Genomic DNA, 11,598 nt, shown 5'->3' with positions numbered 1-11,598 from the left:
TTTATTTTATTTTAATTTTTTGAGACAGAGTCTTGCTCTTTCGCCAGGCTGGAGTGCAATGGCGTGATCTCAGCTCACTGCAACCTCTGCCTCCTGGGTTCAAGCGATTCCCCTGCCTCAGCCTCCCGAGTAGCTGGGACTACAGGTGCACGCCACCACACCTGGCTAATTTTTTTGTATTTTAGTAGAGATGGGGTTTCACCATGTTGGCCAGGATGGTCTCGATCTCCTGACGTCAGGTGATCCTCCCGCCTTGGCCTCCCAAAGTGCTGGGATTACAGGTGTGAGCCACCGTGCCTGACTTAACAAAAGATTTTGCAATGAAAGAAGACAGAGCTTTAAGGACGTGGAGAATTGGAGAGGAAGCAATACAAAGTCTGGATTTGGAAAGCAGACATAAGAATGAGAGGTGGCTTAGCACATCAGCGGGTTTAAGTCATCCATGGGAAAGGTGAAGAATCAACTTGATTTGCAACACAGTATTCACCAAAAGCTCAGGAATGGGAGGCACTAGGTGCCTCTGGAAGTGGGGGCAAAGTGAGAAACTAAAATAAGGATGGTTTGAAATCTGTTTAAGACACAGTCAGACTCTTCAATCCCTTTCTACTCCACCCTCCTTTCCTAACCCCAGAGTTAGGCTTCATTCTTTGGAGAAGGGGGAAGAAAGGCTGTCTCCCTACACCAGCCTGGACTTAAGCGGGATTAAGTGAAAACACGTGGACTTCCAGTCCTTCTCAAAATCCACAATGCGAACAGTCAAGCTCTTACCCTCCAGGCAAGAGACTGAAGATTCTTCTCAAGAGACTTGGACAAGAAGATAGATCTAAACATGTTGATTTGGTGCAGTGGGAAGGGGGGCAGTGGAGGGGTAGGGAATAGAGCTCCTCACCAATCCAAACAGTGGGGTCACTCTGTACTCCATAAGCCCACCTAACACACCCAGAACACCAGCCAGCCTCTTAGCTCCCCACTGTTGAATAAGAGCAGACAACTAAGGATGACAAGACATCCAAGGAACGTTTTTTTTGTTGTTGTTGTTTTGTTTTTTCTTTTTTTGAGAAGGAGTCTCGCTCTGTCGCCCAGGCTGGAGTGCAGTGGTGTGATCTCGGCTCACTGCAACCTCCACCTTCCGGGTTCAAGCAATTCTTCTGCCTCAGCCTCCCGAGTAGCTGGGACTACAGGCACTCGCCACCACGCCCAGCTCAGTTTTTGTATATTTAGTAGAAATGAGGTCTCACCCTGTTAGCCAGGATGGTCTTGATCTCCTGGCCTTGTGATCCGCCCACCTCAGCCTCCCAAAGTGCTGGGATTACAGCCGTGAGCCACTGCGCCCAGCCCCCAAGGAACATTTTTTACATGGAAGACAGGGATCAAAAACAGCAATTAGAGAGAATGCTGAGAGTGAGATAACTCTTTTTAAAATATATACGTTCAGATTTAAGATATTGCATCCATGAAATACGAATAGAATAGTATTTTTAACAGAAACATTCAGAGAACAAAAAGAAGTTCTTCACTATTAAGAACATGAAAGCAGAAACGAAAAATTCAATAGAAGGGGTGGGACATGAAGTTTAGGAGCTACCAGCAAATAGAACAAAAAGGTACAGAGATGGCCGAGCGTGGTGGCTCATGCCTATAATCCCAACACTTTGGGAGACTGAGCAGGGGTGGATCATTTGAGATCAAGAGTTTGAGACCAGCCTGGCCAACATGGTGAAATTCCATCTGTACTAAAAATACAAGAATTAGGTGGGCCTGGGGGCACACACCTGTAATCCCAGCTACTTGGGAGACTGAGGCAAGAGGATTGCTTGAACTGGGGAGGTGGAGGTTGCAGTGAGCTGAGATCACGCCACTGTACTGCAGCCTGGGCGACAGATAGAGACCCTGCCTCAAAAAAAAAAAAAAAAGATACAGAGATAAAAAATGGAGCAACAGGATGAAAAGAACATTAGAGCATTAGTCCCCCAAGCATCTGAATATAGAAATTCCAGAAAGTGAAAAAGTAGACGTACCTCAAAGTTAATTACTTTAGTCAAAATTGTAATTGATGTGAGTGATGGAGGGATATAGTGGCAAAGAAATATGAATATATGTTCTAATAGTGGATGTGTTTTTTATTTACGGAAAATAGATTAATTTTGTGTTTAAAGAAAAATGGCTGGTTGCTGTAGATGTAACGGAAGATAGTAAAAGAAAAAACTTGAATGGTTAAAAGTTATACAAGGCTTGAAGAAAAGTAAAAATATGCTAAAATTTGCTAATAGTCATAGAAATGCAAGTAAGTACACAGTATCATATCACTTTATACAGCATTGTACTCATAACATTCTAAAAATAGATAACATCTCTTGTTGGTGGGTTTGCAGGAGAAATGTACACACATTGCTAGATTAATGTCTTCTTGGAGAGCAATCTGACAATAACAGAAGACAAATTCAACATACCCTTTGACCCAGAAATCCCACTCCTGGGAGTCTACACTATGTATATATATAAGAAGCAGCAGCAGAACATAAGATATAAGTAAAAGATACTTTATTAGACCATTGTACAATTTTGCCTAGGGCCAGCTCGAGATATAACTGTTTGTATAAGGTTTGTATAAGGTTGCAGTGAGCCGAGATCATGCAGAGAACCCTAAATGCAGAGTAATTATCACTTATAGACATTCATCATTACTATATCAACTCTGTGACGAGGGGAATAATGTGCTATTTACATTAAATGCACAGTTTATAAATCAAAAAATGGATTTCAGTAGAGTAAAGTACTTATGGAATTGCTGGTCAAAATCTATTCCTGTATCTCTGTCAACAACTGTTAACAAAGAGAACAACCAAATGCTGAGATGGGGGTTTTGCCAGAAGTCTCACACTTAGTGAAATACTTAACACCTCCTGGCTGAGCATTTTTTAAAGCTCTCTCTGATTTCAAGGAGTTGGTCTATCTTTCTATTACTAATGAAAATCAAATTAATTACTAGAAGGAATAGTGATCATGGCATTAATTAAATGGGCATAAAATAAGCATCACACACACATGCACTATCTGGTTGTATATATGGAATTTCTTCTTCCTTGGAGCTCATAGCACTTAATACTTACCCACCCTTCCCTATGCCCATACCTGCAGTCCGCACTGGTGGAAAGGGTGTTAGGGAAGAGGAAGAAACAAGCATCTTCAGTCAGACTCAGATGGTCTTCATAATTTGGAAATGAAATGATAAACAAGGTTTCTCTGATAGGATCCAGGAAGTTTGAGAATGTCAACCTAGTAGGAAGATACAAAGTAGCAACATAGGAATATAATTCTGCAATGAGGAAAGGGAAGTGCATAGACTCTTTGGAGCTGCTTTTCTAGAATCAGAAAATTATTTGGGTCCAGCCGACATTGAATTCAGATTCAAGTTGACCTTCGAGACTGTAACCAAAGCATTCATGCATTTCTCATTCTGACTAATTTTCACACCATTGGAGCTGACTGAACACTGCAAAATTATTTTTGACTGTTTCATTTGACCTCCTAAACATTCTACAGTTTATTCTACTGAGGCAGGGAGATGAATAACACCACCAACAATACTTATGTTTTCCTTTACAGTTTGCAAAACATCTTCTCATACTTCATCTCATTGGAACTCCCAACAGTGCTGTGAGATGGCACCAACAAGACAGGGATTATTATGATGCTAATTTGACAAATGAGGATACTGGGACTCAGAGAGGGGAGTGGTTTGTCCAAGCATACCCAGATGCTGTAAGGTATACTGCAATTTAAATTCAGTTCTTCTAAGGTTACATTCAGTACTGGTATAAGCACAGGGAAATATGTATTTTTTTATATGCTACTGGTAGGAATGCCAACTGGTATAATGTTTCTGGAGGACAATTTGGCAGTAGGTGTCAAAAACCTTTTAGTCAGCTTAGGCTGCCACAAGAAAATACTATAAATTAGAGGGCTTAAACAACAGGAATTTATTTCTCACAGTTCTAGGCTAGGAAGTCCAAGATCAAGGTGCTAGCTGATTCCATTCCTGGTGAGGGCTGTCTTCGTAGCCTGCAGACAACCACCTTCTTGCTATGTCCTCACATGCCTCTTTTTTTTGTGTGCGCATGGAGAGAGGGGGCTATCTGGTATCTCTTCTTATAAGGACACTAAGCCTATCTGATCAGGGCCCCACTCTTACGACTTTATTTAATTAGGTCCAAAAGACCCTGTCTCAAAATACAGTCACAATGAAGGTAAGAACTTCAACATATGAATTCTAGGGGGACACAGACATTTAATCAATAACAATATGTATACTCTTCAAGCTCATAGTTTCCTTCCTAAGAAATTAACTCAAGAAAATAACTAATCCCATTTATCAAAATATATGTAAATAAGTATGTTCCTTGCAATGTTGTTGGGCAAAATACATTTCTGAACTTCAGTTTACTCATATACAAAAAGAGAGATAACAGCAAGACATACTGCATAGAGTTGTCATGAATATTATGAAGTTGCAGCACAATGCCTAGCAAACAATAATTTCCATATCAGTTATTTTCACTAACCTTTAATAGAATACTCAACAAAAATAGTTTAACCAATGGACATTTATCCTCTCACATAACAAGAAGTCCAGAGACAGGATTGATTAATGTAGCAGTTCAATAAAGTCAACACTTTGTTTTAGTGTCCCTATTTTTTTCATAACTTTATTCGCTCATGGTCTCAACATGGCTGCTGCAGCTCAAGATACCACATCCCCACGTGACAACTTCCAAAGGCAGGTGGGGGTGGCGAGGGAAGAAAATATTTCCCAGAGGCTCTCATTAGACTTCCCCAGAACCAGGGCACAGGCCTACCCTAAATCACTGCAGAAAGAAATAGGATTATCATGATTCACTTACACCACTTTTCCTACGGAAACAAAATAGGATCACAAAAGGGAAATCACTCGTTTGGGCTGCCGGCAGTCTCTATACTGTTGCTTTCTGTTCCTGAGAGTTCATCCTTCATCTTAGACCAATTTTCTTTATAAGTCAGACTTTTTTGTTTTCTTTCTTTACTTTTTTTAGATGGAGTCTCGCTCTGTTGCCCAGGCTAGAGTGCAGTGGCGAGATCCCTGCTCACTGCAACCTCCGCCTCCTGTGTTCAGGCAATTCTCTGCCTCAGCCTCCTGAGTAGCTGGGATTACAGGTGTCCACCACCACGCTCGACTAATTTTTGTATTTTTAGTAGAGACGGGGATTCACCATCTTGGCCAGGTTGGTCTTGAACTCCTGACCTCATGATCCACCCGCCTCGGCCTCCCAAAGTGCTGAGATTACAGGCGTGAGCCACCGCGACTGGCCTAAGTCAGACTTTAATACACCCCAGACTTTGAATGCCAGCCATCTTCCTTCTCTTAGCAGTTAGCCCTAAAGCCCTACACAGGCCTGCCTTCTTTCTTCCCCAACAAGCCGCAGCTTGGACAGAATTGGACAAAGCTATCAGAAAGAGCAAGATCCTGTGCTTCAAGGACTGGCAGAATAGACAAGTGTTCAGGATGGGGCTAGGGGCGGAGAGTAGGGCAGAGGCCTGCTCCAACAGCTTGGCTACATGAGGCTCTGTGCGCAGAACCACAACAAGGCAGAAACTAGTCTGGGATGCAGAGACAAAGCCCCACTGCTCAGAGCTGGGACATCAGGCCAGAGAGGGACTAGTGGCAGCAGTGACTCAATTCTAAACCTTTCAATACTGAACTCATGTCTGATCCTTAAAACTCTCTGGCCAGAGGTCATGTTCCCGAACTGCCACACGTGGTTGTACAGATTGTGATCAGTGCAAGGGCCCCAGACTGAGAGAAGTGGACGGGGATAAAACCCAGCTCAGCAATGCTCTCCAAGCCATAACCCCATTATTGGAGTCTATCTTCCTAAAGAAGTAGGTGCCTCTTTCTTCGGAAGTACTGCCTTTTTCAGGCGGATCACCTGAGGTCAGGGATTCGAGACCAGCCTGGCCAACAGGTGAAATTCTGTCTCTACTAAAAATACAAAATTAGGTAGGTGTGGTGGTGCACGCCTGTAGTCCCAGCTACGCAGGAGGCTGAGGCAGAATAGCTTGAACCCGGGAGGCAGAGGTTGTGGTGAGCTGAGATCATGCCGCTGCACTCCAGCCTGGGCGACAGAGCAATACTCCATCTCAAAACAAAAAAAAAGTGCTGTTTTCTTAGTACTTTCAAAGGAGTCTTACCCTTGCCGTACCCTGGACCACATAGAAGAAGATGCCTTTTCCTGATTTGTGTGGAAATTCCATATAGGTTACTTATACCCCAGTCTGGCTTGATCTTAGAGCCTAGGGATTAGTGTGAGCCTATAGATGAGAAGACAGGGAGGTTCATGGGGTCTCAATTTTGTGAAGAAAAGGCTAGGAACCATGCAAGACCTGGCCAGGGATTAATTTTGTAGAGCTACCTTCAGCAACATTTTAAGAAAAAGAATTCATAAGGAGTAGAATTTTTTTCTGTCTCCCTCTATGTAGCCCTCTTCCAACAGTCAGAGTACAGGATCATATGCATTTTTTCTATCCAAGCATCAACTCCAGACAGGACTCACCTTAGTCCCATACAATATGGGGAGGTGATTTAAAACGCTCTTGAATGTCACTGCCCCTCCTCCCCCACTGGACCCTTCCACACAGAGCTTCTAAGATGAGATTTATGAAAAGACTGTTTCTCTGAAGGAACTGCTTATAAGCTCTTCTCCATGTGGTTTCATGGCCCTGTGCCTCTATCTGGTATGTTTTTTCCCACTGCCTGGAATCTCTTGCCCCATCCCACTTCTCCAAATAAATAATTACACACTCCTTCCTCAAGGATCCCATAGCTCTTGAATGTCCTTTAAATCATTAATCACACAGTACTAGGATTATTTCTTTATAGGTATAACTGCATAACTAAGCAGGAAGCTCCTCCCCGAGGCCAAAGACCTCATCCTTATCATCTTGGTTTTCAGCTCAGAGCTCGAGAGGCTCAGTGGAATGAGCAACAGGATGAAGGCAGGGCAGAATCAGATCTGTTGAAGGTTAATCATCAGCATGACATGGGAAGGCGGAGGAAGAGAATGAACGATCACCTGTAGGAGGACTGAGAAAGATCCGAGAGCAAGGCCTTTTTCAATATAGCATTCCCCAGGGCAAGCTCCACTTCCAGTGATGGGGTCATTGTATACAGAAAGCAAAAAATGAGGAACTGCCCAGAGAATGATTGGTGATTAGATCCCATCACTAATTCAGAGCTGGATTCTTGGGTGGAAATCAGACAGCTCCTGCCATTTGAATGTTAGGGGGCTTCCAATGAGACCTTCTTCCCTTTTTAGGAAACATGTGGGAAAGTCTTACCCGTGGCTTATCTCCAGTTCCCTATGCATGGTTCTTCAATAATTAGAACCCTGAGTTTCTCCAGGAGAGCTGGTGATTCATGAAAAACTATCGAATGGATCTGGTGGGGGCAAAGCTAGGCCTGTGTCCAGAGTCTTAGGCCAAGGCATGAAAAGACTGCAGGAAGGATACCACTTCGAAAAGAGGGTACATGTAGAAAGAGAATCCACCTCAGCTAATGAGGATTAGCCGAAGGACACGCTGTGGTTCATAGCAAGCGCACTTTTGGGGTGATGCTTCCTGGAGTGCTGTAATTGGAGACAACCGCACACACATTCTGCCGTTCAGGCAGGTCAACAAATACCCAGCCTTTCCTGTGTGTGATTCCAAATACTCCAGCTCAGGACAGTGTCAGGTTTCTATGGAGGACTTTTCTAATCCAGACAAGCTTTCCCGGCTTCGGCAAAGGAGGTTCTCAAATTCACGGCATGTGCGTAAGGCTGGTTAGCACAGAATTGAAAACAGCAAAGCTTGCCTCCACATGGGGGATTTGCTTATTGTTCTGTCCACCATGCAACTGGAAATGAAACAACTACTACAGGCATCACCAACACAGGCCACGAACAATGGAATGAGAAGTCAACTCATTTAAAGGTAGGGAAAGTGATTTTCTTCTGCAGAGACAGCAATAGTTTTACATGTAAACCACAGCTCTTGCCAAGAGGAGAAATGAAGAATAGTTTTGAAATGAGAACAGAAAAAACCCCGAGAAAAAAAAAAGTCTGTTGTTTTTAAAGGGTTATCTGTGCTGGTGCTGATGCTGCTGGGACCAAGGACCACCCTTTGAGCAGCAGAGCCTCATAGGACACAAGGCCTGATACTGATTTGCAAAAAACCAAACAAACAAAAAACACACAAACTACAACAAAACAAATATGTATCAAGAAGGGGAAAAAAGTAAACAACATCATGGCAAGAGTTTGTGTTGCTGGGTGCTCTCAACACAAATTAAAGCATTGTCAGTTTCCTCCATATTAGGTATCTACTGCTGTGCAAGAAAAAAAAAATTACTCCAAAAGCTTAAAACAGGAATTGCCAAACTTTTTATTTTAGTTTAGTTTAGTTTTGAGACAGGGTCTCACTCTGTCACCCAGGCTGAAGTGCAGTGGAGCAATCACAGCTTGGCTCACTGCAGCCTCAACCTTCTGGGCTCAAGTAATCCTCCCAACTCAGCCTCCCTGAGTAGCTGGGACTACAGGTGCATAACACCATGCCTGGCTAATTTTTTTTTTTTTTTCTGAGACAAAGTCTCACTCTGTCACCCAGGCTGGAGTGCAGTGGCACGATCCCGGCTCACTGCAACCTCCACCTCCCAGGTTCAAGCAACTCTCCTGCCTCAGCTTCCCAAGTAGCCTGGACTACAGGAGCATGCCACCACGCCTGGCTAATTCTTTTGTACTTTTAGTAGAGATGAAGGGTTTTATCACGTTGGCCAGACTGGTCTCGAACTCCTGACCTCAAGTGATCTGCCCTCTTCGGCCTCCCAAAGTGCTGGGAATACAGGCATGAGCCACTGCGTCTGACTGTAATTTTTAATTTTTTTTTTTGTAGAGATGGGTCTTATCATGTTTCCCAGGCTGGTCTGGAACTTCTGGGCTCCTGTGATCCTCCTCCCTCAGCCTCCCAAAGTGCTGGGATGACAGACGTGAGCCACCATGCCCAGCCACGAACCTTCCTTCTGTAACATACGGCCAAATGGTAAACATCTTCAGCTTTGTGGGTCACATAGTTGCTATCACAATTACTCAACTGTGCTGTTGTAATGGGAAAGTAGCCATAGACACTATATAAACCAACAGACATGGCTTTGTTCCAATAAAACATTATTTACAAAGACAGACTGCAGACTGGATTTGGCCTTGGAGCAGTACTTTGCCAACCCCTAGCTTAAAATAACAAATACCTATTACCTCTCACAGTTTCTATGGGTCAAGAATCTGGGAGCAGCTTAGCTAGGTGGTTCTGGCTGAGAGTCTGTCCCGCAGTTGCAATCGATCTGTTAGCTGGTGGGGGCAGCAGTCCTCTGACAGCTTGACCAAGGCTGGAGGATCTGCTTCCAAGATGACTCACTTATATGGCTGTTAGCAGGAGACCTGAGTTCCTCATTACATGGACCCCTCTATAGGGCTGCTTGAGTGCCCTCACCACATGGCAGCTTCCCCCAGAGTCCATAATCCAAGAGAGAATAAGAAAGAAGCCATGAGGCATTTTATGACCTAATTATACATATTCCGTCATATTTTATTCTTTAGAATTGAGTCATTTATCCAGTCCACACTTTTAAAAAGGGAACCTAGTCTCCCCCCTTTTGGGGCTAAAAAGATGAAAACAAGAAGGTCATAGAATCAATTCAATTTCAGCCAGGCACGGTGGCTCATGCCTGTAATCCCAGCACTTTGAGAGGCGGAGGAGGGAGGATCTCTTGAGCTCAGGAGTTCTTCCAGACCAGCCTGGGCAACATGGCGACACCCTGTGTCTAGAAAAAAAAAAAAAAAAAAAGAGAGAGAGAGAGAATCAAGTCAGTCTTGATATCTTGGCCAAATGTGTGATCTATGTCTTAAAAAGCTGAGATTTAGCCTTATTTCTGAGGCTTGTTTCCACCATATACTTAATTTTTCTGTTTCTTGAGCCTCAGTTAAGTCAACTGACTTGAAATTCCAAGAACGGCCTCTTTGTTAATGGGAAGCCACAGGTCTTCCATGGATTGTTGTACCTTTTATGCACTGCACAAGAGGCACAGATGAGAAGCGACTGAAATCCAACCTGCACTCAGTTTGCCACACTCTGTTCCCAAAAGAAGGAGATAATCTTTGTCTTTCTTCTGCTCAAAGAGGGCACCTCTGCAAGGATCCCCACAATGTGATTCATGTGCCAGCAGTGCCCCTGGGATATTGATTGTTTACATGATTTAGCCCCAATCTTGGTACTTTCTTTAGATCCTGACTGTGACATCCACCACATTCTCCATCTCTCAGTCACTTTCTCTGTTGGTGGGTTTTGCACACCCAGAGAGTACATAAGAATCCTTTGGGATTCAGGTGAAAAAATAATGGAACTTCTATTTGTAACTTTTTAAATCTAAAGAAAGAATGAAAGTAAGTCACTATTAGTTAATAGATTAACACTGGCACATGTGTTAACTTATAAATAAATATATATATTTGAAGTGAACACTTACAAGTTTTTACTGACACATAATCAAGAAAAATTAGAGACTATTGTTTTATATCATCATCTAAGTCACTGATAAAAATGTTAAATGTGGCCGGGCACGGTGCCTCAAGCCTGTAATCCCAGCACTTCGGGAGGCCAAGGCAGGCGGATCATGAGGTCAGGAGATCGAGACCATCCTGGCTAACACAGTGAAACCCCGTCTCTACTAAAAATACAAAAAATTAGCTGGGCATGGTGGCGGGCGCCTGTAGTCCCAGCTACTCAGGAGGCTGAGGCAGGAGAATGACTGAATCCGGGAGGTGGAGCTTGCAGTGAGCAGAGATGGCGCCACTGCACACCAGCCTGGGTGACAGAGCGAGACTCCGTCTCAAAAAAACAAAACAAAACAAACATGTTAAACAAGACCAGACTGAGAACAAAGCCTTCAGGTGAACATTGATCCAATAATCTGTGTGGGTGACATTATCACTTCACCCAGCATCTAATCCCAAATCAATCATTATGAAGCAGATACTCTGTGCTAGACAGCCTGGAAAATGGTCTCCAATGATTCCACCTCCTGCTTTTCACACCCATGTAAATGGCATTTTGCATGACCTATCATGCAGCTTTGTAGTAGATGCTGAGCCTGAGGTATCCAGCTAAGCCACACCCAGATTGCTGACCCACAGAAATCGTAAGATAAAAAATGTTTGCGGCCAGGCGCGGTAGCTCACGCCTGTAATCCCAGATCCACAGACCTCCATCTTCCTGTGACAGACTAATTAAAAAAAAAAAAAAAAAGGGACCGGGCGCAGTGGCTCATGCCTGTAATCCCAGCACTTTGGGAGGCCGAGGCAGGTGGATCACGAGGTCAGGAGATTGACACCATCCTGGCTAACGTGGTGAAACCCTCTCTACTAAAAATACAAAAAATTAGCCGGGTGTGGTGGCGGGCGCCTGTAGTCCCAGCTACTCGGGAGGCTGAGGCAGCAGAATGGTGGGAACCCGGGAGGTGGAGCTTGCAGTGAGCCG

At 43.8% G+C, this 11,598-nt stretch overlaps 1 protein-coding gene across 10 annotated transcripts in view; it reads right to left on the bottom strand.

Moving 5' to 3' along the window:
- Nucleotides 1-1,943: 1,943 nt before the first annotated feature.
- LOC101143014 (putative uncharacterized protein encoded by LINC00269) overlaps nt 1,944-11,598 on the bottom strand; it is a 36,352-nt gene continuing 26,697 nt past the window's right edge. For 7 of the 10 annotated variants that reach the window (XM_055373856.2, XM_055373855.1, XM_055373853.2 and 4 more), the window contains one exon: nt 9,645-9,886. In XM_055373856.2, coding sequence (XP_055229831.1) covers nt 9,756-9,886 — 131 coding nt within the window. In that variant the 3' untranslated portion in view covers nt 9,645-9,755. Of the gene's footprint in view, nt 3,277-9,633; nt 9,887-11,598 lie in introns of those variants that run through there. The other 3 variants (XM_019017700.4, XM_063702741.1, XM_063702738.1) reach the window with 2 other exon arrangements.

Source organism: Gorilla gorilla, chromosome 22 (assembly GCF_029281585.2).
Source record: "Gorilla gorilla gorilla isolate KB3781 chromosome 22, NHGRI_mGorGor1-v2.1_pri, whole genome shotgun sequence".
Taxonomy (NCBI): Eukaryota; Metazoa; Chordata; class Mammalia; order Primates; family Hominidae; genus Gorilla; species Gorilla gorilla.
Note: the sequence above shows the minus strand (reverse complement) of the source record. Positions and strands in the feature narration are given on the sequence as shown.